Source organism: Pseudopodoces humilis, chromosome 1 (genome assembly GCF_049639895.1).
Source record: "Pseudopodoces humilis isolate 2021_Gansu_Grassland_sample_001 chromosome 1, ASM4963989v1, whole genome shotgun sequence".
Classification (NCBI taxonomy): domain Eukaryota; kingdom Metazoa; phylum Chordata; class Aves; order Passeriformes; family Paridae; genus Pseudopodoces; species Pseudopodoces humilis.
In genome coordinates this window covers 20,504,063-20,531,189 of record NC_142200.1, presented here as the reverse complement: position 1 = coordinate 20,531,189, position 27,127 = coordinate 20,504,063, and the positions used below count along the sequence as shown (strand labels likewise).

Sequence of the window (27,127 nt, the reverse complement as noted above, 5' to 3'; positions counted from 1 at the left end):
CCAGACTGGAATGTAGCTCTTTGTTTTGTAAATGTATTTGATTACTGCTTTTTCCTTTTGACAAGTGCTTTCATGTATTAAAGAAGTCATTGTTACTTTTTCACTGGTGACAGAGATGTACCAAGCTCTCCTCAGAAAGCCTCGTTAACCTCTGCCCTCCATACACTTCCCTTTTTCCTGTTCTTAATCAGATTCTAATTTTTATTACGTACTCTAACAGATTATCACCTTCCAATTCTATTAATGGTGACTATGTCCGTAACTACTTTTATAAAGGTGTAAAATTACCCTAACCACCTTTACTACCAATCTCAATCCTTAAATACCAAAATAAAGAGCTCAGATGCTTCTGGAAACGGAACATCATGATACAAATGCAAAGATGAAAACTTTTTTTTAAATACAAGAATAACTTGTAAAAGTAAGATTTGTAACTTGCTGAAGTCAATTCCATATGCAGACGGGTAAGGCCACTGAGCTCATGTTCAGTGAGGTGGTTCAACTGTTTTCTCCAGGTACCAAGATTAACCTGGTAACTTTTCACCCCAGTAAAGAGTATGTAAAACTAGACAATACTTTCTCACTGTGCTTACAGGTGCAGCTCAGTCAACAGAAAGCCACTCAAGCTTCCCTCATGGTGACTATATAAGTATAACATGAATAATTTAATACAATTCTATTACTTTCCAAGATCCTTGGTACTTGACAGGGATATGACACTACTTGAAAATCAGTCTCAATTTCCCTATAACTAATTCAGTTTCACACCAAGTATCCACAAATGCCGTAGTTACTCTGAATACCATGGGTGCACACCTCGCTGGGGATGGGGAATGCATGAGCATCATTGCTCCATCACTCTGGGCTTTTCCACAAACTGAGCTGTAGTGTCTGAATCCTCCATGGAGGCTCCCACTCAGTTCTCCTTTAAAGGCCCAACAGTAGCCTTTCAGGGTTTTCCACATAAATAGAATTATTCCAAAAGGTCAGCTCTTAAAGAATTTTTTACGCCTTTTGCTGTAAGTCCGGGGACTGCCTATGTTTGTTAATCTACAGAGTTCCAGTCAGGAACAGTCAGAAAGCTCAGGCACCTAAAAGTTGTAAACTAATCAATTAGAGCAATCTTAAAATCGGGTATGGGGTATTCAATCTCAACTTCCCTAAAATGAACTAAATGCCTACCTAATGTGTATTAAATTTTTCCATAACAGGAATACACTTTCATATTGAATTTCTGTATAGTACTGCCATTCCTCTAAAAAGTCTGGGAAACAGATGACATGAAATCTACACCAAAGGTAGTTGAAAAGTCCATTCATAAAACTTTTATTCCACTTACATCAACTTAATACACATGTTCTGAACAGTTATGCTTGGATTGTTCATGAAAATTTCATAAGACATTAAACAAAGCTAGCCATCATCTCAAGTTATTTCCCTGTTAACTATTTTTACAGCACATGCATGTTAGGCAAGTATCAAAAAAAAAAAATCACAAAAGCAAAAAACCTAAAAAAGTTAAATACATGGGTTTTTGTTTTACTGCTGTGCTCGATATACAGTGTCATTATGAATATCAAGCAATTCATTTTTTACTGCATCTTTACTTGTACATTTGTTCTTAGGTTGCTTAAACCATTTAAATACAAATAAAATGTGTAGCAAAAATAATGAAAGCAACAGCAGGTAACTTTACAAATAATGGAATGTGAACCGTTTCTCTGTCCTTCTCTAGAGAAAGCTGACTGGGTTATCAAACTGTCTTAAGGAACACTTCAGCTGCAATCAAAGATGTACACTTGATTGGAATATTCCACAGATGTCACATGTACACCTGACATGCAATATCTATGGGACATCAGTTATCCACAGCCATGTGTGCTCCAGCTTGGATATTCAGTCTAACTACACCTGTGGCTGCAACATTGATTATCCCTTTTTTCCATCGTGACAGACCAATATGCAAGCAGTCATCTTTGCCTGACATAGAAAGCTGTTTTAACACTGGCCTTGTGGGAAGCCACAATGTACCAAAAGTACTATGCCAAACATGTAAAACTTGTATAAAAATTTCACAACCCTATATTGGCCACCTCAGATGAAAACAGATAAATTCCCCAAATGTTAACTGGCTCTATTCCCCTAATATTAAACAAAACCACATGGGAAATATAGAAATCCAAATAGAAGTAACATAAACCTGTCAAATCGTAAACAAAAACTATTTGTGGGACAGCATGGATGACAAATGGTCTACTGTTTAAATTTCAGAATGAGGCAGACAGAACTTGGAAGGCTGGTTAATTCTCCCCTCCTTCTCCTGCTTCGGCTTCATCTCCTTGGGTATCCGATGTCCACAACTGTTTAGGAAAGAAAACAGAGTAACAGGTACATTAGTATACACTTATTACTAATAAATAGTAAGTAATTTTTAGAAAGAAGGCTTATATGTTAATAATAACAACAACTTCTAAGAGATCCTACTGAGTACTGTGGAGAAAGAAAAGGCACACAGTAACATGAATCTCTTTCTTGGCTATGGCAAGACGGAAACTCAGTTCTAGATGACCCAACTCTACACTGCATTTAATGAGCAAGTTTATGAACAGTCAAAATGCAATCCTCTTACTCACAAGGCTCACTAAAATATGACTAACAAGCAGGCAAGAATCAGACCTACTGATCAGCTAAATGTTTTCTTTCTCCTCAAGCAAGTTTTATATCCCTTTCTGAAGGTTTTTTCTGTTTTTTAAACCCCAAAATATTTCATAAAAATCTCTATCCCTTGGCTCTGTTCAGTTAGTTGTGCTCCCCTTTAGCAACTTTCAGAATACTGAAAGTTGCTAAACTTGGGCAGGGCAAGGAGGGAAGAAAGTCAGGCTAAGCATGCACAAAATTTTATTTTCAGCTCCATAAAATCATACTAAGGAGCCATATATCAAGATTAAATACTAGCTAAGGAAACTAACCATCAGCTCCACAGCAATAGTCATGGCCAAAAAAATTATTTTGTGAACCAAGTATCTCCATGCTGGCTGCTTCCAAACTATTCACAGCCCAGTACGATTTGTCATCCCTCACTTTATGGAGTCAGAGAAGCATTAACACAATCATTCATGCTCTATAGTGTAAGATGGTGGAACACAAAACCAACTAATTCTCTCCACCTACAGTGCTATAGCACTGAAGTCTTACAGAACGCCTTTATTTTTAAAATCCATCCTAAGAAACACTTAATGCTTTCAGGAGCAGAAGGCAACAGTGAACCTGCATAAGACCAGTAGCCTTGTCCTTGCTGTGAACATAATGCATGGTATCTGCACTTAATCTTCCTTGCTGAAGGCATTAAAAACAACAAATTATTTCACTGGAGACAACAGCACACCAGTAGTCTGTTTCTAGACCTGCACTGCAATCTTTACTACATTGTAATATTACATTAGTCTCAATTTCAGCGCTATTCTTGTAAAGAAGAGTTAGTAAGAACAGTTTTATGAGAATTCCATCAGAGGTTTCCATCCTAAATCATCACCCCTAGAATACAGTCACAGTGTCTTTTAGGATGAAAAAGACTTTCACGATTATGAAGTCCAACCATTAACACCACCAAGTCCACCATATCCCCAAATATCACATCTACACAAACTGAATACCTCCAGGGGTGGTGACTCAATCACGTCCCTGGGCTCCCTGTTCCAATGCTTGATAATTTTAGTGATGAAAATTTTCCTCATGTCCAATCTAAAATACACATCAATTAGGGTAAAAGGGCCTGAGTGCTTTGAAAGGGGCATTACCAATTTTACCAACTGAGATATTAAGAACAATTTAACAAATCTGCTGAGAGGGAAAAGGCATAGGAAGAAGGGATGCCTTTTATTTAGGAAAAAAAAATTCATAAGAGAGCAAAAAAATTATCTAGCAGTTCCAGTAAAACAGATGTTGACAGTATGTTCAACAGCCCTCTGAACACTTCTTTGTCTTCAGTCCCCACTGAGACTGAACACAGACTTCTTCAGCCGTACAAGATTTGAGGTAAAACAGAACCAACAAGTGAGGAGTGCTACTGCACAGAACTGATCAACATGCTGAACCACTGTCTAAAGCCCACATACCTCAGACTTCCACCACTTGCATAATTAGCAAAACAGACCTTCTTTATGTTTATGAAATTCACTATAGTCTTTATCAGTCACACATATATATCAAAAGTTATTTTCTACCTCAAGAAGCTGTGGATAAACATGTAATCAATACAATTGTACAGATCATGCTAAGCATTTAAGGAAAGACACATCATTCATTCAAGAATATGGAATCTTGCATTTGTTTACAGCTTTATCCCTTGTAATGGAAAGCTCACATCAATTACCAGGCCTACTTCCCTAACTCACAGACTATGGTAGCTCAGTCCAACTTTTGTTCTTGAGTGAAACAATTTGCTTTCTAACTGCTATGACAAGCTTTACATTATTTTTACTGGGAAGCCGGCAATTAAAGTCAGCTTCTACTCTCTGTTTCAAAACCACTCATTCAGAAGGCAGCTCTTGAGCAATCCCACTCAAGGGGACAGTACACAGACATTGAGAGCAATGCCAACCCTGTATTTGTCTCCAATACAGAGGTTGAGAAATCACTTCCATTTGTTTTGTAAGCAACAAATGGAACAATTACAAGTAGTTTTTGCTGCAGTGTTAATTTGCCATTTCAGTGGAAAAGGCTCCAAAAGACAAGAGAAATTAAATGTTAGACACAGAAGCAGAAAGTAAGGCAACTCCGATTTTATACAATTGTACAATTTTACTCGTAGTTTTGTTTTTTTTGCGAAGGTCCCTAATATCAGAAGCACAAAGTATTAACAAGGAGCTACAAGTGGCAACAAGAAGTGTTTCATACTTTTTATTTTCTTGCTTGCAGCTCTTCTCCCCACAGACCAAGGAGTGGACTAAGCCATTTAATTACAATATTGCATGTTTGCTTATATTTAAGTTTCATTTGCTTTAGATGTTTATCTTTGCCAGTTTTAAAGTTCAAAGTAGGGTAAAAAAAGCCCACACACAAGATGAAGATTTTGATTATTCTGACAACTTATACCACAGACAGCTGTGAGTCCAAGGAGGAGGAAAAAAATAAAAGGAATTAAGACAGTTATGTTACAACTGCCATGGAAATAGCACTGATTTCCATTTCAGCTTTACCAAAATTGAAGCCAAACAAAAATCCTCTTAACAACAGGTCCTTAAATGGACTTGGTAGATGCTAGCTTTGTTTCCAGTTTTCATGTAGAATCTCTTCTTTGCAGATACATTCATGCAGAACAAGCTATATGAAAACTGATATAAGCTTTAAAGAGGCAAACGCTACTGTATTCTCAAATGCTGTTTTAACATTGGGTAGTAGGTTTGCTAGTCAAAGTCCAGACTCATCATTTAAACATGCTAGATTCCTTGAATAAAATAACCTGAAATGTGGTTAACTTGTCATTTGTCAGAAAATCATGTTAATTAGCATGCCAACAAAAAAATTAAAAACTAACTAGGCAGGAAAAAGATTCAGCTCAGGGTGATGCACTATAGACTTGTTTCTGAGTGACAGACACAACTCCATGGCCAGGAACAAAAAGGATAACTTGGAGTGCCAGGAAGACCAATCCTGTAATCTATATGCAAAGTTTGATGATACTCACTGTCAAGTTGTCTCTCAGTAACTGCATTATTAGCGTGCTGTCTTTGTATGACTCTTCACTTAATGTATCAAGTTCAGCAATTGCTTCATCAAAAGCCTAGTGTTATAAAAACAAACAACTCCATTAGCCATGTGACAAAAGGTTATGCAAATAATCTAAATGGAATTTCCCCCTCTTTGATTTACCGTTTTTGCAAGGGAACAGGCTTTCTCCGGGGAGTTGAGGATCTCATAATAGAACACGGAGAAGTTCAGAGCCAGACCTAATCTGATGGGATGTGTTGGTTGCATCTCCTTTTTACTGATTTCAAAAGCTTCTTGATATGCCTGTTGTGATTGCTCCACTATCCCTTTGGGTAAAAAACAAACACAAACAAAACCCACAACAAGTAAGTAATTCACACACTGTATCCAGACATACAATCAGGACTGTGCACACACTTGCATGAAGAAACCATGTCAGGAGTGCCTGTGAATGAGCACTTTACCGAGTAAGTTGCAATTTAGCAAAGATTTTATTAAATTACATTTTCAAATAATTAAAAAGGAGGGAAGTTGTTACTGACCAAATCACAAGTTTGAGCATCTTCCCAACACCCTGTGACTACTTGCATTTACAAATGTTTGCAGCAGTTTTGTCACACTGAAGTTAAAACCCACCATCTACTTGATGGAGTACCACAATTTCAATGTGTTTAAACACTGCAGTGCATTAGAGAGCCACATTTTAGTCACAGGAAACACTGATGATCTTTGCCTGTCATGTTGAACCCTTTCAGTAACAGCCATCTATGAGTCTCCATTCAAACTGCTCTGCAAAAATAGCGTGGCATACCCCAGCTCAAATAAAATATGTATTTTTAAAAGCTTCCAACATAGTTCTATTTCCTATACAGATATGGAAAGCATTTTTACCTAACTTAGAAGTTCTACTACCTACAAACTTTGAAGGGAGAAAAATTAATAATTTGGCTTTTTTATGTTAAAGGTGAATCTCATGTCCCTCTTAATTGGTTTAGTTGTACAAGTTATTAACACCTGGCAAAAACCAGGAGCTACAATGTTTATATGAAGACTGAAGAGCTCAACAGTTTCCTTTCTCACTGAAGGCACCTGAACTTAGAGCTGGTTCTGCCTGCACGAGTCAGAGCTCATGGCCCAATACAGCCCACAAGCTGCTGGGGCCAGGGAGATGCTGAGCACAAAGGGGCACTTGTTCCTCAGCTCTCCACCAGCAGCTGAGAAAAAGGTGGGCAGAAAGTCATTCAATTCAGATGCAAAAATCACTCCAACCCTAACATTTCTAGATCAAACCAGAAATACATCCAGCATGATGTCTGCCAGAGTGTAGTCACACGTATTTCAAAACAAAGAAAGGAATTTTAAGGTAAGGACTTAAAAGTACATCAGGATTTAAGTATGAAGTTTTCAGACTCCAAGTCTGAAAACAAAACCAATACTCAGGATGTCTATACAATCACTATTTGTTCACCTTTAGATATTCACAAAAATTAAAGCATCATATTGTTCTCCTCCAAATGGAAGAGTGAGGACATGCACTGCACAGTCATCAACACTGGTCTCTCTGCACTCATCACTAATAATGGAATGCTTCAGATCAGACAGCTGCCCTAATACTTTGAAAATGACCAGAAGTTAGTACATTACAGTTGAGAAGAACTAGGTTTACTGTAAGTTAAATTTAAAAATTGTGAGAAATGTTTAATTCTTGTCATAATGGAAAATCCTTAGAAAATGGTGCTGTTTATAAAAGGCAAAACAAGCAGAATGAAAAATAAGTAACTTCAGGGAATGAAGCTGAGAGTTTTATGTTTTAGTAATTTTTCTTTAACATATCTTCAAAACAGAAAGTGTATTTTTTCTCCTTATTTGAGAAAACAGTTACCTTTTGAGCAATAATTCAGAGCACTCAGTGTATAATTCGATGTATTCTGTTAATTTTTAAATCAGTCACACAGTATAAAGAAGTTTCTAACCTTGAATTCTTTAGAAAGTGCAGCTCCAAAGTTCAAGGATAAAATAGAGTGAGGTACCTGCCTGACATTCCTGTCTGCTAGACTGCCATAAGGAAGCCCCATTCCATAAAAATAAACAATGTAGTTTATGAAAATAAAAATCCAATTCCTAGAGTTGGAAGCTTTATATTGTTTCTGTATTTACTGCAAATGGCTGGAAGAATACTGTCCAACTCAACAGCTATTCTTTCCTTAACAATAATTATCAACTGCTCTTCTTCAAGGTCACAGACAACATACAGGAAAAACATGTGACATGAAACTCTGGAGGTGGGGCATGAATTGAAAAAATGGAAACCCACTGGAAACTGCTCAGCCAGGAGACTGGGTAAATAAACTTTAAAAGCACTTTAAACAAAGATTTTCACAGTCTAATTTTAGAGCCTGTAACTTAATCCTCAACAGAAAAAGAAACTTTGGGACTTGAAATATTGTACCTCTTATGCATATGAACAGAGATCACCAAAATTACCGAAGGAAAACACAGTAACTCTCTACAACAGATCTAAAGCACTGGTAACATACAATTCTGCAGTCACCAACACTGGGTCAGTGTGCATGCAGTAAACACCAGAAATCAAATTGAGCCTTACATACTAAGTCTGAGGATCTTTGTGTAACTCCATTGTCCAGCGTGCTGGGAAAACTGGGCTTCACTGTGTAATGTGGATACAACACATGCCAGTAAGGCAGATACACCTATCCCCCGAAATTATTCCATGTTTGCTTCCCTTCTATGCCAAACTCAATCTAGTCCCTGAAGTCCCACAGACATCGTTCTGTGCCGTACTGGGGGGGTTATTAGCTTAAGAGCAGCGCAAGCCAGGGGCTGCAGGTGCTCAGGAGCCCCACAAGGAGCCAAGCAGATGCTGCCGACAGCAGCCTGGCACCGCACAGCTCATCACGCATCCCCAACTCCTGTGGGCCTCAGGGCAGCCCAAGTGAGGAGTGTGACACACCAGGCTGGCTCTGTGCTCAAGTGTGCTGCTCCTCAGGGCACACTGCCAACAGCCCTGAAGTGGCTCCAGGAAACAGCCTGGCACTGATTGCAGTGAGCTGGATCTCAACTAATGCATTGCTCTGAACTGAAGGGGACTCTGCACGGAGGCAGCAATGCTGTTGGGGTGTTTCCAACCACAGCACGTAAGGAACTCAAAAAGTTGAGTACCTAATATTAACTTTTTAACCTAAATTTAGGCAAAGGCAACTTACCTGTGATTATGATAAGCTGCTTACATGAAAACAATTCATTTGGACATTAAACTACCAGAAGAAATTACAGAAAATTTACAGAAGTTTTCCTAACAGTAGGATTAATTGTATTAAACCTTTTCTCCTCCAGGTTGTTTCTTGTCTCTTTGCTCACTGAACCTATGCAGACTTCTTATAGTCTGTAGAAATGCAGGAGAAATTGCAAGAATAAGTCTTCAGAAAGCTACAAGACGACAAAGAGCTAAAACCCCTGACATTCAGCCAGACAGAAATGCATAAGCTGTTATTTCATTGATAAAACAGATAAATGCATGTGGAAGTTGGAGACAATATCAAGATTTTGTGACTCAGTGTCTGTTTCATGTTTCCATCAGCATGTACGTGGAAATTTTTGTAACTCCTTTGAAAGCCAACAATCTAGGATTTTCCTTCAGACAACAGGAAGCCTATTACTAAAGAAATTTACATACAAATCAGAATTACTCTAAAATTAGAGTTGTCACCAAAAGCAATCGAGCTGGACAATGTTTATCCATGAGCCGACATACAATACCTTTCTTGTCATCTCCAGCAGCAACCTCAGCCAAGTAACGGTAGTAGTCTCCTTTCATTTTCAAATAGAAAACTTTACTTTCTGCTTGCGAAGCATTAGGGATCAAGAACTTTTCCAACAGAGACTAAAAGGGAAACAAAGAACACAGTGTTTTGAACATATGCTGAACCAACAATTCAATTATATTTCAATTTATTTCAAAGTCAAGACAGCTTCACTTCTTGCTTATTTTCTTCACATCCTACATAACATAGTCAGCTAGAGAACGTGTTCTGGATTCCAATTCCAGATATAAAAGGAATGCTGCATTGTGTGCTTTAATGGGGAGAAGGAGGCTGTGTCAATTTAGCAGATGAGTTTTATACGACCAAAGTATGGCTTTCTATAAACCATTATAGAGAACCCTGGAAAAAATAAGGTAGTCCAAAGACTCTGGGCAGAGGGTATACCATGAAAGAAAGTCTGCATCCACAAAATACAATAAAAGGATTTGATATATCAGTTGCCAAATCAGAGACCAAATTATTTTCCATACACAGCCAATAAATAAGTCTCCTCAGCCCAGTTCCCATTAACTTGAATGCTCTATTGGCATCACCAGCAAGAAACCACAAGGTGAACCTGTATTCTTGCGTTTCCAGTCAGCTAACAATCTGGCATTCAGCTCTGTAGTACCTCTATTTCACTTTATGTGCTACCCTAACAGGTATTTCCTTTATCTTCCAAAGCAAAGGTAGCTCTCTAGAGTCACTCCACCAAATCCTCCCCATGGGCTGACAGTTAAGACCAGGTTTTTCTAGATTATTCTAACTGCTTGTTAACATAGCAAGTTAACATAGCTGAGGCAGTCATGTAATTTAGCAAGAATTCTATTATGATAAAAAGAAAAAAAGGGAAAAAATTTCTAGCTCCAACACATTCAGTCAAATTAGGTACAGGCTTGTCAAACTTTGTGATATTGAGTGCTTGAAGTCAGACTGTAAAAGAAAAGCCAGTTATTTAAAGTCAAAAAAGGCACAGCATACCTAAATAGTCAGAATTGAATCAGAAGCTGTTACATATACTTGGTGAAGGCTATGCAAAGAATAATTTTTAAAAGAGGTTTTAGTACAAATTTTTTGGCCATCTCTTTTTTTTTTTTTTTCCCTGTAAATTAGATGACTGACATTACAGTTTTCCTTCAGTTTTTTAGCTTTTATTTCCAAGGATACCACAGAAAAGGACAAACTAATTTAGTTCCAACTTACAGAATGATGGCTGCTTTAGAGCACTTTCTCTCAAGGACATTCAGCAGGTTAAATGAACCTCTTACAGGACATATTCCTGGGATAGGCATACCCTGGACATGGTAGGCTGCAACTACTGCACTGTGACATAGGCACCTGCAGTACCTGCTCTGCTTAACAGGCCAGCTATTAAGCCACAGAAAACTGTCTCAAAATTCACAGGAAGAGCATGAAGAGCAAATCTAGTCTTGGTTTTTGTTTTGGTTGCTTTCTTCTTTAATCAAAGTACTGCTAATCCATTTATATGAATAATGAGTATCTACTGGTAGATTTAAATTTGCATAAAACTCCTCAAAATGAAGTGACCCATCACAGAATATCTCTCATCATTTCTACTGCAGCAGAAAGATAATAAAGAAATCAGGCTGACAGGCACGAAAGTCAGACAATATTCAGCCACACCTATGCCACAATGAGGCAAAAACCTGTAAGTGGACTTTCTTTAGTGGCTTCAACAGAGTGGATTTATTTGTTCATCTTTAAAATTAGGCCTTTCCAGTACTGTGGGACTTGGTATATAACTTTATTTTATAACAACACAGAGAGACACTGAAAAATACTGCATGTCCTCACTTCCCATCCAAATGACAGCAGAGACAATTCTTTGGCAACAGAAGGAACTCAACACAAGCCAGTCAGCAACACAAGTATTTTTCTGGAGACAGTCAAAAGGGCTGCCAAGCTGCCTCATGCCAAAGGCACCCTTCTGAGGGCATCCCACCACGCCAGGAGAAGGGTTCAGAGCCAGCTCTGTCCCAGTGAGGCTGGAATATAGCAGGAGGCCAGCAGGTTTATGGGTCACACACCTTAGCTCTCTGTAACTCCTTACACACTCTGTCCTCAGTAGAGAGTTTCAAGGCTTGCAGCTACATCTTCTTGAGTGCCAAGAAACTCCAATGACAACTGAAGGTTACCAGCTGCTGTGAACAAGGCTCCTTATTAGCTTTTATCTGTGAGATTTCAATTAATCCAGGTATGTCAGTCTGCACTTATGCTTCTGGCATTGTGGGGAGTTGCTCTCCTTCTCCATCCTCCATTAACTGGCCAGATCAAAATATTTCCAGATTCCACAAACAGAAATTATTCCTCATCTGTATAGAAGGTCATTTGATTAAAATGTACAGCTCTACTCACTGACACAGCAGCAAGCTCCAAGATTTAAACTCCACTTAGATCACAAATGAGGTAAAGTAGTTTGCAAACTGAATGGGTGAATTGCACCAGGAGACAGATAGGAAGAAAGACTACTAATTGTCATCTTAAACAGACAAACACTAGCAGGGCAAAAGGAGTTTGAACGCTGTAAATCTCGTACTGCAAAAAGTTCTAAAGCCATGTTGAATTTCAAAGACTGATGAACTGAGAAAAAGTCCCTTTGAACAGCTATTCACAGAATATAGCCCATGCAAAGAGACTCCAACTCAAACTGAACTGGGAGCTTACTCAGATTTGGATGAAAGAGTCTATTCTATACAAACAACACGTAGGACTGGTGTGCCACATATCTTTGGAAGAATTTGATTTATGCCAAATACTTCACAAACAGCAACAATAAAACCTGCAAGCAGATGAATATTTAAAAGCTAGCATGTGAAATGATTGCAAAGAGACCTCCTCCCTATTATTTATTTAGTCTTATAAATTCAGTTTCTTCTGTTTGTATTAGTCCATTTATTTCAGAATCTATTTTATTTTAGTGGTGTAAGTAGACACAGACCTGTTAGCCTGAAGGTTCAGGGTACACAGATTTATCCTAGAGAGTGGCTGTGAAAGCATAACCTGCATGGAGGTGGTATGGCTACAGAAAGCCAGACAGGTAAGACCAATGAAGCTACTAAGCTTCATTGTTCAATTACAGAAGATAGAAGAATCAAAAGCACAGCAAATTTAACAATTTGTTATCTGCCAACACATCAGCTTATGGAGAATACTGTTTATCTTGTGGATTCTTTTAATAGCTTTTGCTTTAACTTGCCCACCTTCTCTCTCCTTTACCAGTGGACAGGGCAGTGTTTATCAGTATAGAGCTGATCACCATACAGGCCACTAAAGTGGTAGCAGCTAGTCCAAGACTGGATTTACTACATTGATGTGATCTGCATCACTGCAATGTGTACAGTGCCCTGACAACTGCAGTCCATATATGTCTGTGATTACATTATATGTAGTTAAGGTTTCATGCTTGTTCATGATCTTCCTGCTATGACATGAAACTCCCATCCAGGTTTGATATACATGAATACATGGGCAGTTATTTATAGCATCGTGATCAGCATCTGGTAGGAACATTTTTTGGAAGAAAACTAAACGACCATTCCCTGACCTTGAAACACCCCCCAAGGACACAGCAATAATTGGCAGAGCTTTTAATTTGACAGCAAGGATCTAACTGTTGTGAAACAAACCATACCACTATCGTCAACTAGGCAGACGCAGCAGCATTTTAAAGCACTTTTCAGCCCAAACCTGTAACACCTTGTACTTTTTGCAAATCTTTTCAGAAAGATTTAATAAGAATTTTTTTTTTTAATTTTTTTTTTTTAAAAGGATGTGTTTAAATCTGAGTATCAACTCTTACTAATATGCTGGCTGTTCAAAGATCAGGCTTCAACACTTCACACCTGCAATTCTGGTTATGACTAAGCAGGTTTCTGGTTCTCTGGACTGGCCAACAAACATGTTCGAACTCGCAAGATGCCAGCTCTGCTCACACATACCATTGGTAAGATTTGGTATGCTCCCTCACCCTCAGCAAGTACTAGAGAAAAGTCTTTGTCTCCAAAGACATACCAGAAACTATCTGCACACAACTTGAATTATCCTAATGGTGAATTTCAATCCTGGCTTGCTCTAAACGCTGAACTGGAAACATAATGACTTCCTTCATTCTTACACATATTCTACTGCCTGAACAGGATACAGTCAACAGGTGGCAACATGAAGCACATCACACTTTGAGCCACTTTGATGAAAGGCTCTATGTACTTTTTCCTGTGGTTTTGCAAGATAAAGTTTGAAATGTTAAGAGTTATCAGACTTACCTAGGAACATGAAATAAGCCTAAAAAGTAGTAACAAAAGAAACCCAACAGCCAACCCTCTCCTAAAAGTCTGCCTGCTTCTTACTGCAAGTGGACATGCATCAGTTGTCAAACTAAGGTGAGGCCTACAGCTGAAGATGGGAAGCCAACACAAAGACTTGGAGAGTCCTTTCCTGACACTTGAAGCCTAAAACTACTCTTGTTTTAAAAGCATTTGCATCTTTGGCAAATGACTTGTGTAGGCCAGAAATCTATTCCCAAATCCACCATTAGAGCATTAAATAATTTTATTTTAATGCTCAGTTTTGCCTTGGTGCTTCTAGTTCAGTACTTATTTCCCTTTATTAAAGGCTTGGTCTCAGTACATGTTATTGCCTATAAATTTTAGAGATGATTGTGCCAACAACTTGATTTTCTATTTATATATTTCCCTCCTGACAAGCAGGAAAAAAAGAATAGTCACCACGTTCTAGGAAAATGTAGTAGCAAGTAGCATAATACATATAATACATAGTTAAAAGTACTGAGAACTAGAAGCCTTATTTTTAAATATGCAAAAATTAATTATTAAGATATCTAACTGAATAAAAACACGAAAACTATAGGAGAAATAAAAAGATATTATTCTTGCACAAAAGAACCAAGGTGCAGAATGGCAAAACTTGAAAAGAATACACTGATAAACTTTAGGTACTTTAAATAGTATCAGTTCTCTGAAATAATCTCGCTTTTTGTTTAATAAATAAGCAGGCTTTTTGTTTTCATGTAGTATTGAAAGACACCTAACAATAGCTTTGTTTTTTCTAATTTTGAGAATAAACTACACAAGAATACTACCTGAACTTCTTGTCATCAAGTGAGTTGTGACAACTCACTTGTCACCTATCCATGGTATATGACATAGGGATGAAGATCACATGGAAGAACTTCTTTTTCTTTTTAATTCATGAAAGAAACTTTTGGTTTTTTAAGCTCAGCCTGAAACTAATTTAATGACAACCGCCTGGTATTTTCATGATGTAAGCAGCATTCCACTATCTTTCTCCAAGACATTATAAGAACACAAGAGGGATCACACTGGCTGACAGGACTCCTCTGTCTGCTAATCTCACTGCAACACTACCCAAAAGAGGATGCCACTAGGAAAACACATTAACAAAGCAAGAAAGCGTCAGGCTTCTCTTAGCCTCCATCAATGCCCAGGGACTTCCTGAGCCAGATGTGGTTTCTCTGGAGGAAGTAACCTTAAACAGGCTTCTTGTCCATTTTACATACATTGTTCAAACTCTCATTACATCAAAATAACCTTAATACCCACAAAGCACCAGAGATGAAGCTGCAGATACCAGTCTACCTGTACGTGAGTGTTACTTTTTTCTTTAAACTACTTCTCAGTTTCATTAAAAAAAAAAAGAAAAAAAAGGACACTGATCAATTCCCATTATAATCTAGCAAGTCATTTTCCATGACTGTTTTCCACAGGAGGATTAGGAAAGTTAGAAACTATAAAACAACACATGCAATTAGCCGCACTGCACAGATTGGCACACACACTATAAAGGCTTTAATCAAATAATTTGTGGCCAGTCATTTTATTTACATACATCCATCTGAATTGCTGGAGAAAGGAGATACATATTTGCATTTTTAAAAGGTGTATTTTTAGACAATCCCTTCCCAAAGCCTGTTTTGACCCAGGCTTACTATGCTGCTCCTGATTACAGTTCTGCCCAGAGTTTGGTATTAAGGGCTCTGCAACTGCTGCCTCATGGGTAACCTCCAACCCTCTTGTGAAAACCAAAAGGACTGTTCTCAGCCTTCTATTCCAGCCAAAAGTGAAGCCACACTTTAAAGTCAGCCACAGAATTCTTTCTACTAGTTTGTTCACTAGAATAGCAATACCAGAAAAGCTGTCAATATTAGTAGCTGCTGAGGCACTAGAGATCTCTGCTGAAACATCTGCTGAAGAAGGAAACCAGCCTGCTGCCTGTGTCAGTACCAATTATTCTTTCTTCCCATCCAATTGGCTGCCCACAGAAACAGCAGTTTGAGAAAGGTGATGAGGCTGGCTGGAAGAGATGAAGCAAGAAGCATGGCCCTCAGCAGGAGCGGAATTCAGAATCTGGGACAAAGAACCTTCAAGGGGGAGGGAAGAATTTGACTGTGGAGTAATCTGCAGTGTTTATGCAACAGTGGGAGATGTGATGTGCACAGGGACATGAGGAATTGCTAAGATCAGGAGAAGGGTACACCTGATTAGCAGTTTTGCTGTAGTCAATCTAATGAAGATCTAGAAAGGAAATGAGTAGAGGAAATAAAGTCTAAGTAATAAGACAGTAACTGAAAACAAAATATTTAAAAGGACTAATGGACAGAAGAAAATCCCATATGACAGAAACAATGTCAAGAAATCTTAGTTTTTACATAAAAGTATTACTAAACCAGTGTAAATGTGTTTCCTTAGAAAAGAGAACAAAAGCAGCTTCACATGCTGCAAAGGAACATCACACGGCAAAGGAAACATGAAAGTAGTAGGACACCCTGAAAAATCATCTTTGTGCTGAGATATATGCCAGGGGAAAGATACAAGTCAGTAAGAAGTAGGTGTATGCACAAAAATGCATACAGGATGCTTGGCATGGACACACCACTGGCCAGCAAAACAAGAAACGGACAGCACCTGAGGCAATGAGGAACATCATCTCAGTTCACTCTTTTACAACCATACATGTAGCTACCTTTGTAGATCTGCCTTCCTCAACTTAGACTACCATGTCCTTTACTAGCTAGTTTCTTCTACTGTTTTGCTTTCCAATTAGTATTTATGGGAAGGGAGACAAGTGTGCTCCATATCAGGATACAGTCTTGAGATAATTCAAGAGACTCCTCAGGTGTTTCATGCAAATTGTTACTGTTTTTTACCAAAGCATGTGTAACAAACATGCTAATGAAGGAACCAAATTCTGAAGCACATGCAAAAATACCTCCCCAATTTAGTAACCCACTCTGAAGAAACTCATATGAAAGGCAGCAGCTGTAAAGATACTTTGTAGAAAAACATTAGGATTAAAGTCTTAATTTTTTTGAGGCATCACTATAGATCTTAACAAACAGTCTCCACACTGAGGATCAAAGTCAACATGCAATTTTTACCTAGGCCTTTTTTTCTCAGCATCACCTCATTAAACTGCTTCTTGAATACTGGGGACTTGCATCAAAATAAAATGGTATCAGATGCATCAATCATTATTCTTTTCACAACACCCTCTGAGAGACTTGACGTAATAAAAAACTGCAGCCAGCTGAGTTGGGTGAGAATTTCTGCCCAGGATGTAGGTCTCAGCTACAGCTATTGCAGCTGTACTCCAAACCAGAACACATCTTAAGCTGCCTTAAGACTACAGTTTTGGTCTCTAAAACTCCCTATAAACATGATGTAACACTTTTTATCCTTGCTCAGAAATAGAAGCAGGAGCCATTTATATTTTATCAGCTTGCACTCTGGGCAGATTTCAAACCTCCTGAAGCAGAATATGGATTGACTAGGGGTTTGCTATAGCACACAATGTTAATAAAAACATTTTATTAGGAAAAATGTCATTTTAGCAATGTAAACCTAATCTGGACTAGGAGAAAATAACCAGTTAAAAGACCAGATTATCTCTGTTAAATCTTTTGTAACATAATCACAAAGGGTAATATCCAGAAAAAAAACCACCACCACCAAAAACCAACTGACAACTTTTCTCTGCCTCATTTGAGCTGCCTTATAGAATCACAGAATCAAGTAGGTTGGAAATGACCTCTGAGATCATTGAGTCCAACATGTTTTATCTAATAAAAAAATTTAAGAATTTACTGTTGGTCTCAGCAGAACATGATTTATTATTACCTCTCCTTTGAAGAGGCATTGCCAACCTTCTGTCAGATTTCAAGAAAAATAATCCACTGCACAAGAGTTAACATTCAGTTAAAAAAAAAACAAACACGTTTAAGAAATAATCACAATCTTAATTCTCTTCAAACAACTTTAACAGCACAAGCTTTCTCAAACTATTTAACAATGGCAGGCAACTACTGCCTGAATGAACAACCAGCTTCCGAGGCATCAGGATCTGATGTCTGTCCACAGCAAAGTACAAGTAAAGCATTTGAGAACCTGTTTCAGAAACACACTTTTGTCACACGCACAGTAATGAGACAAAAGTTTCCAGATAAAACCAGAGATCAAGAGTATTTGTCCATACAGATGTGCAGAGCTAATGCACTAACTCTGCTCATATTCTAAATTTTATGTTTCTACCACTTACAGCTTCCACAGGCACAAGAAGAAACTGCTACATTAGCAACGCAGTGTTTCTGCTTCTTAGACTTCTAAGCAACCAATGAAGTTCTTCCTTCGGCAGCATAAAGAAGATGAAGAGTTACCTGTCACAGGTGACTAAACTACCAACTTTATTTTGCTGTTTAGAACTGAGTATCAGCAGTAGGTACATGAAGTACTTGAACAATGAAGGCTGCTGTCAAATAAAGTAAGTTGTCACTTCAATGCTTTTCAACAGTATAAGCGCTTTGTACCTTTTAATTGTAAATCAAAGCAAATTATTAAACATTAATGCCAAATGAAGTTAGTACAGCAGGCTAGTGGTTATAATAAAGGTTTTTTCTACTTTCAATAAATGCAAGAGGATGTAAGATACATGTACATATGTGTATACATATGTGAAAGCAGAGTTAATGTAAGAAGTAGCTGCATTTATGCAGAGCACTTTAGCTGATTTTATGATAAATGGGAGCATTAAACACACATGTCAGCATTATGGATGCCCTTCTTGCTAAGATTAAATTAAAAACAACACAAGTAATCTCATATTTAAAGTGATCCATGAATGATGTTTTAATTATCAAAGACTCAACGGTTTTCCAACAGTCTAATTGCTTAAAAAGGTAAAGGAAATCACTCTAGCGTAGTCACTGCTTTCACTGCAGGCAAACAAAACAACCAGAACAAAAAAGAAACCAACAACCCAAACAAAAATAAAAAACCAACAAGAACCCCAAACCTCAAAGGGTGCAGCTACAATCAGGGAAATGACTGAAATAATGAGGTTGATACAAACTGCCTCTGCTTCCTACCTTCAATATATATGAGCAATGATACCAACCAAACCCTTACTGAAAAAGCCAGACTTGGAGAGTTAATCAAAAGCTTGAATTATAATCACCCTTGTAAGTTAGAAAGTCCTTGCTACATTTTGCTCTGCAATATATAAAGTTCATTCAGAGAAGCATTTGTGAACCAGAGTACTCACATATTTTTACATATGCCACTAACACATTACCAATTACCATCTTTCAATGCAAATTTTAATAATTTGAGATGACATCTTGGGTTTTATGTTCAGGTTTGAGTTCCACAGCATAAGAGAAACACATATACTGAAGGGAGTATGGGGCTGGAGCACAATGAGGTAACAAGGCAAGGCTGAGAGAGATGGGTTTCTTCAGCCCCAAGAAGACCAGCTGATTTTACTGCTGTGTACAGCTGCTGAAAGAAGATTGAACCGAACTCTTCCTTGAGGTCTACATTGACATCATGAGAGGCAGCAGACAAGTTGGAACATGAGAACACACACAAGTATTCTTTCCTTAACAGTAAGCATGAACAAATATTAAGACAGGCTGCCCAGAGAGGCTGTGGAATCTCCATGCTTAAAGATACTAAAAATTTGACTGACAAGGCCTTGAGCAAAGTGATCAAACCAGATCTCTTCTGAGCAGAGTTGAACACAATGACCTCCCTTCTAACCTATATTCTTCTGGGCACCTAACTCCTAGATTTCAACACGTCAATCACCCCATTCTGTGACTGACATTTTTGCAAATAGAAGGTTCTACAAATGCCTCCTCTTTTTTTTTCTAAAAAAAATGACACAAATCTGAAAGACACAGTGCCATAAAAAAATAATTAAGCGAGCCTGAAGGAGTCACAGAACTGAAGGTAGTGATTTTCAGCCAGAATACTGAATTTTTTGTTAGTATTAGATATCATCACAGCAAGAAGGTTATATGGTATTGACAGTCTACTAGTTAGCTGTGCACTTTAACCATGAGGAGGACACATTAAGCATACAGTGGCTGGGTTTTAAAAAGACATTTTACACATGTCAAAAGCCATATGGCTTCCTGTAGAAGACCAAATTTCCTAACCCTGTCATTAAGAATTACTAAACATTTTATCGAAGTTAACATAGTAACTTATTAGACGTTTGCAGGCAACTAGAAAATAGTGCCACGGTAATTTGAGACTGATGGCAAAAAGCATTAATTCTGTGGTATGTTCTTTAAAAAGCCATTTAGATGCATTCAGAATGGAATTACACTCCCTTCCCACAGTGAACTGCAGCCCCATGACAGGTTACTAAACATTCTACTCCCCCTCTCAAAAATATACATAAAAAAGAAATGTAAACCTAAAGTCACTAATCTGAGATATAACTGAACCTTCTGCTCTCACAATTACCACTTGTAAAAAGTGAAGCATCCATAACAAGTGCAAAGTAATCTCAAATATGAGCACACAAGGAGTACCTTTTTACTCTCCTGAGGGTGACATTCAGAAGAAATAATGTAGTGAAAAAAGCAAAAAATTCATCTTACTGGAAGGTCCTAAATAATACCATTAACCTGCTGCTTTTCTGGCAGGAAAGGAGTGAGGGAAAGTGCTGACTAGCATCTATATGTAACAGTAACTCCAGAAAGCTGAAGGGCAGCCAAGGTTTGTAGAAGTTCTCCAGACCTTAACAACTAAAAGGGCAAAGAAATCGTGAGAGGGTGCTTGGGCAGTGCCAGAGGAGATTTATTTAGGGCACTTCTGTGGTGGAACTTGGAGGGGGGAGCAACATCACCTAGAAAACTGGGCATCGGGCAAGAACATGGGAACTGTCACATATTGCGCACTTGGAGGGCACGCAGGGACTGCTGCAGTATGTGCCAGCCTAGGGAAGAGCTTAACTGTCTGGAACCACATTCCTCCTAATGTGAAGATAGCCAGTCATGTTTTCAATTATTAGTTTACATTTAGCTCATGTAAGAGACTTCCTGAAAGCCAGCCGAGCTCCTGAAACTTCTAACATACAAGCAGTGCAGGGTGTTACCTATTCAAAGGCCCCTCCATTCTTCTCTGTACTTCAGAACCCTTGTTAGCTGAAAAATTCAGCTTACTGCAATTTAAATTTGAATCAGTTACAACTTCAGTTACAACTCACTGTTCTACTAACAGCAAAAAGCAGTTTAAAGAAAATCCACACCTGTTATATTAATAACGATTTTTATTATGGAAATGACAAATAAAAGATTATTATTGATCATTATACCAGTACTTTAGACAGACCTTCCTTTCTGCTATAAAAACTGAAACAACATGAAGCACACACTTAGCTAACATGAGGAAAAGTAATTAACTAAAAGCTTAATTTTCTATATCAATTGGAAATTTTCTATAATACTCAAAGCACTTTTCAGATACTCAAGTATGGCAATGTACTTCCTTACACACAGCATCACACACATTGCATCACTATTGAAGAATTTGGAAATACCATCTTCATTGCCATGGTGCAGAGAACTTGTACTACACTCAATGTGTCACAATTATTTGATGTTTACCACCACTACCAGACCAACTCCAAACTAGAGCTGGTTATATTACACTTTGATATACTTATATGCATATCTGACAGAATTGGTGCGGGAACAAGGTGTTATCTCTTCTTTGTACAGCAGCACTCTGAGGCTGCACAAAACAAGAGGATGAGTTCAACTCTTTGTAGAGTTGTAGAAGTACTCCATGGCAAGCTGAAGGAAAAAAATATTCAGGAAGCAGCAAGGATGCAGATGCTATCTTTTCCTGTTGCAAGGTTGGTGTAAAGGAGAAAAATAAACATTCAGACCTGGCCACTTAACTATTAAAACTTATCACTGGGCACAATAGGGATGAAGCAAGAAAGAAGTTCATCAGTAATTGCTTCTATTCTCTCTGTAAATCAGTAGAAGAGATGGAAACGAAGCCCAGGCAGAGTTTAGTATAGTCAGTATCTACAGGATTAGAGGAGCTATTTCTTCCAGAACACTAGATTTCATTCCAGTAAGTGAGAGAAGAGAGCAGGAAGCTGCAGAGGAGCCAGCTTTGGCCACACTCTTCTAGTCACAAACACATTCTCTAAATTGCTTTCCTCCCTTCAACACTGAAGTTAGGACAGCAGTCATACTCAGCTGTGATGTAACACGCCTGGGCATTAAGTATCACTTAAGACACTAGCAGACAATTGAAGACACAACAACAGCTCCAACAGAGCCACAGCCTCAATAAAAGATACAGAAGTTGCAGAACTGCTTTTGTACACTAGTAGGTAAGGCTCATGATTACAAGCTTTGAAAGTTTAATGTTTCAGGTCTTATTAGTTAATGTCATACTTCACACCAATTAAGATTGGCTAAGCCTTGCTTTTCACTTCTGTAAACAGTATAGACTAGATTACGCTGCATTAAAATAACAGATCTTCTGAAAAAAAACCCTAAACCCTCATTCTACATTTGCATGTAGCATTGTGCAGACAGACTCCTGTTCGTAATAAACAACTGAATGTTACCACAGTTCTTTTTTGCTCTGTTAAAGCAAAGTGGATAAAGCAATACAGTCAGCCATATTTCTAGGTAGGAATGTACATGCATAGGATACTTCAAGAAAGAAAACAAGAGTATGTTTTAAAATATAAGTCTAAATCTTCAATGTAATTGGCAGTATCAAAGGTAGCATGTATCATTTGAAAGTATTTTTAAATCCTATCCTTTGAATACAAAAGTTTTACATTTTTCTTTTTAAATGCAAGTCTAAAAAAGTAGTTTCATTACTGCTAATCGCTTCACAAGGCATTGTTTCTTCTGGGCAGTAATTTGTCTTTAACATATTAAGAAAAATGGGACTGGAAATGTTAAAAACTAGTCAGTCATTAGTTTCTTAAAAATAGTAACATGTCAAAAACCAGCAACTTCTTTGAATAATATATGTCTCATTAACACAAAGAGAAATTCAAGTCCATTCTGGGATTCAGATTTAACAAGACTCTCCACCCAAATTCCTCGCCCCCTCCCCCACCCCCGGCACTCTAGCTGCTGCAGCAAACTCAAAAGCTGGGTTTTGTTTTATTCTTTGTATTTAGCATGCACAATAAAAGCTAGTTTCACCTTTCAACTTACCAGACAAAAAACTAATAGCAATCACTAAATGCTTCTAAGGTTGTTAAGCCCAGATTTAATTAAAATCATTTCTTAAACCAAAATGTAGCTGACAAAAGACTTTCAGATCACCCTGAACTGAAAGCATCCACCCTGACTTTCCCATTAGTAAAATAATTAAAGAAAAAAATAACAAACAATTAGAATGCCAGATCTGGATCCTCATTTCCTTGGCTTGAATAGATGAGCCACCAGTTTACAACACAAGTACTAGTAAATCAGTTCTTTCCTATAAGTTCTGCGTTTCATTTTCGAAGTTGAAGAGTTATCAGTACACAAGATAACATAACATACAAAATTGGGTGTGTTACAATAACCGTAGCAGCGAGCCTGAACTGGAAGCCAAGACTCAGTTATCCATTCTGACTCTTAACAGACCCTTGGAGAACCAATCTTCTAGAAGCTATGACCACCCATATAATTTAGTTGTCTCACACAACAAGCAAAATTTATGCTATTCATTGATCTTAACTTTCATGTGGTTAGATCAGATCTTCAGGCATTTAGCTATTTAGCACTTCCTTCATGTCTCATGTCATTCTGTCACCTGCAGGTGATCCCTTGTCACATATGGGATGACAGCCAGCAGTGCTCACAGTGCAGTGGACAACTCTATTGCTAACAGTAACCTCTACCTCACAATTGGTTGCAGGACTGAAACAGCTGCTCCTTGTGTGCTCACTGAAGCACCACAAGCATGTGTACATGAAAAAACCTGACAATCTGGAGAAAGCATTTGGAAAGAGGTTTGGATTTCATAAACTGGCCTCCCAGTGAAAATACAGCATTGTTTGCTGTGCACATGCACACTTAAATGTAACTACAAGTCTCAAAAAATGCCTAACTTGACCACCCTTATAGTTTGCTACAAAAAAAAGCTTAAGCAGGTATTACAGCATTTCTACTGCCTCTTCCTGCAGGCAATTTTCTGCACGGCTGAGTCATAACTAACATTACATCATCTTACCCAGGGAGGGGCACAATTTCCATAGAGTAAGAACTACCTCTTGCAACTACAGCAGCATATTAAAATTGCAGAAATCAAAGAGATATAGGATACAAATACTGCATGAAGGGGGAAGAGCACTGGGGAGGAGAAACCCCCAAATTAAATCCATATACAGTTCAGTCTCAGGGAAATAAGTTGACCTTTCAAAACTACTACTTTATGTACAATAATGTTTCTACATGTCTCCAAATTTATTAGCATTCATAACTATAATTTGTATATAAATAATCAGCACATTAGACGTAAAGAAAAATTCAGTGATTTTTTAAACCTTATTGTCAGAAATGGCATAGGAGACCACAGCTTAACTGACAGACTAGAAATAGTCCCAGAGGGCCCAGCACCATTTACTCTGCAATTCTAAGTAAAAATGGATCAACAGTATCATTATTTCTCACCAGCACATCATTGCAGATGTCTCTTAGCTCAGTCTCAATTTTCTCTCTGTATTCTCGAGCCATCTGCTGTTTTTTCTCAGCGCCTTCCGTCTTTTGTTCAATACTTGAGACGACTCTCCAAGATGACCTACGGGCTCCTACAACATTTTTATAGGCAACAGAGAGAAGATTCCTCTCTTCGTTGGACAACTCAGCTCCTTGCTCAGTCACAGATTTCATGCAACTTGCCATGTCATCATATCTTTCAGCCTGCTCAGCCAGTTTGGCCTTCTGCACCAGCTCATTTTTATCCATGCTGATATTTCTAAAGAGGAAAAATAGTGAGGCATTATTCAGACATTGGTCAAGGACAAAGGTGTTTTAACTTCATAGGCAGAACAACCTGTATTCTCTAAGAAGTTTGGAACTGTAAGAGGTACAACTGAAATCCAGAACACAAGGCATACTAGCAGCACTGGATGCTCAAACACATGGAGTAGAGAGTTAAAGTCACTGCTTCCTCCTGAAAAATGGTAAACTTTTAAAAGTATGTTATTTTAATAAACACCAACAAAAGCAAAGGTGGACTAAAACCAAATAATTTCTCTTATGCATAAAAATTATCCTAATTCTCTGCCACCACTCTTTCATAAGACTACATTATCAGTGTGACAAAACCGACAAGGAAAATATCCAATAGTAAGTTTTCCACAGGAGACAACCAAATAAAGGCTGGACAAACAATACCAAGCAGCATTCTTCATAGAATCATACAGTTACATGCAGAGATACTTCACATAAATATCTGCAAATCAAATCCTGCACCGGATGTTAAAAAAGTCAGAATGCAACTAATATCTAAATTGCAAGTTGCTCACTTCCCACAATGCTAACTTCCTTTCCCAAAATGGAAATCCCCACTATGGGATGTTCTGTGTCAGGTATTGCTGATCTGTCCAGGAGGCTCTGTTTTCAGAGACAAAAGAAAATTTTACTACTTACAAATCAGTATTTCAGATAGCACAACATTGCTGAAATGGTTCATAATCCATCTTATCAGCACTTAAAAAAAAAAAGTTAAAAATGAAACTCTGCTAAGCAGGGGTATTGAGAAATTTCTTTTGGCACAGGAAGAAAAAATACTTGTTCCTCACCCCCCAGCCTTCCATGTATCCTAATCTGATCATTTGGAGGAACCGGTAATGTGGTTTGGGGATACATTATCCTTTAAAGTTTAACAAGATTATTAAAGCACGAACCAGTTTTGGTCATTACATATGTTTCTGTATGTTCCACACACCCCAACCAAGCACCTTCATTTTTAACCACGAAGACTTTTGCCATTTTATGTGGAGAAGCAATGGCAGGGCTATGTTCTGTCTCTGGGAATAAATTAAGCACATTTTAACATTCCAGGTAACTGCAAGTTTTAACAGCTCCTGTCCCCAACATGGGGGCACGAACCCCCGTTTGTTTGCAAACGCGCCTTAAAGAACTTGCCCATCCCGCGCGCGGCGAGGTTAAGAAGCCATTTTAAAGCAGCCGTTTGGCGGTGGTTATTCACCACTCGCCGTGACCGGGGCAAACGTGGCCACAACGCCGGCCCCACCGCCAGTCCCCGGGGCACCGCAGGCTGCCGCGGCAGCATCTCCGGGCGGCAGCATCCCCGGGCAGGCCTCCCTCCGCCCCCGCGGGCTGGGCGCTGCCGCGGCTCCGGCACGGCGAGCGCGGTGACAGCAGAAAATGGAGCGGCCCGGGGGCGGGCGGAGCGGAGGGCGGGGCGAGCGGGCGGCCCCGGGGCGCTGCGGCCGCCCCTCCCTCCCTCCCTCCCCGCGCCGCGCCCGCCGCGGGGACACCGAGCGCCGCGCCCGCCGCCTTTGTCACGGCGGGTGGGTGCCGGAGCCCGGCCCGCCCCGATCCCGCTCCCCTCCGCCCAGCGCCCCCGGGGGAGGATGCCGCGTCCCCGCCCCGGAATAGGGAAAGCCCGCGGGCCCATCCCCGGGGGATTCGGCGTGGGGGAGGGGGGAGCGGCGGAGGAGGAGCCCCCTCCAGTCCCGGGGGAGCCGCCGCTCTCGCCCGGACCCCTGGGGAGGATGGGCGGAGGCGGGGGGGGCCTGGGGGGCGGAGGGGGGGGGCTGGGGGGAGGCCTGGGTGGAGGGAGGGAAGCGAGCGCGGCCGCCGCCGCCGCCACTCTTCCGCGCCCGGGCAGGGCTCCCGGCGGGAGACCACACCCGGCAGCGCCCGCCGCCCGCGCCCTGGCCCCCGCCCGGCGGGGGCGGCGCTCCCTTCCCTGCGGGCGCGGGGTCGCCTCACCTGCCGCCCCCTCCGCCGGTGCTTCCCCCTTTTTCCCTCCTATCCCCGGCGGAGAAGGGTCCCCGCCGCCCCGCGCAGCGGCCCCCGCGCCCCGCTCCCTCCCCACGGAGCCGCCCCGGGGGGAGCAGTGCGGGCTGGGCGCTGTCCCCCAGCCGCGCCGCTCAGTGCTCCCGACCTGCCGCGTGCCGGGGAGGGCAGGTCCCGGGCGGCGGCCCCGTTACCTGTGCGCGGCGGGCGGGCGGGCGGGCGCGGGTGCGTCGGTGCGGGCGGGCGGCCGGCGCGGACTGTGCGGCTCTGGCGCTCGCGGCGCTGCAGCCTC

The 27,127-nt window shown here is 39.8% G+C and overlaps 1 protein-coding gene across 1 annotated transcript; it reads right to left on the bottom strand.

Moving 5' to 3' along the window:
* Positions 1-1,310: 1,310 nt before the first annotated feature.
* YWHAZ (tyrosine 3-monooxygenase/tryptophan 5-monooxygenase activation protein zeta) lies at positions 1,311-27,127 on the bottom strand. The gene is made up of 6 exons (XM_005516984.2): positions 27,030-27,127; positions 24,517-24,820; positions 9,487-9,610; positions 5,872-6,035; positions 5,687-5,782; positions 1,311-2,360 (listed from the first exon to the last, which is right to left on the bottom strand). Exons 2-6 carry the CDS (start codon positions 24,808-24,810, stop codon positions 2,301-2,303), a joined length of 738 nt encoding a protein of 245 aa, XP_005517041.1. The 5' UTR covers positions 24,811-24,820; positions 27,030-27,127; the 3' UTR covers positions 1,311-2,300.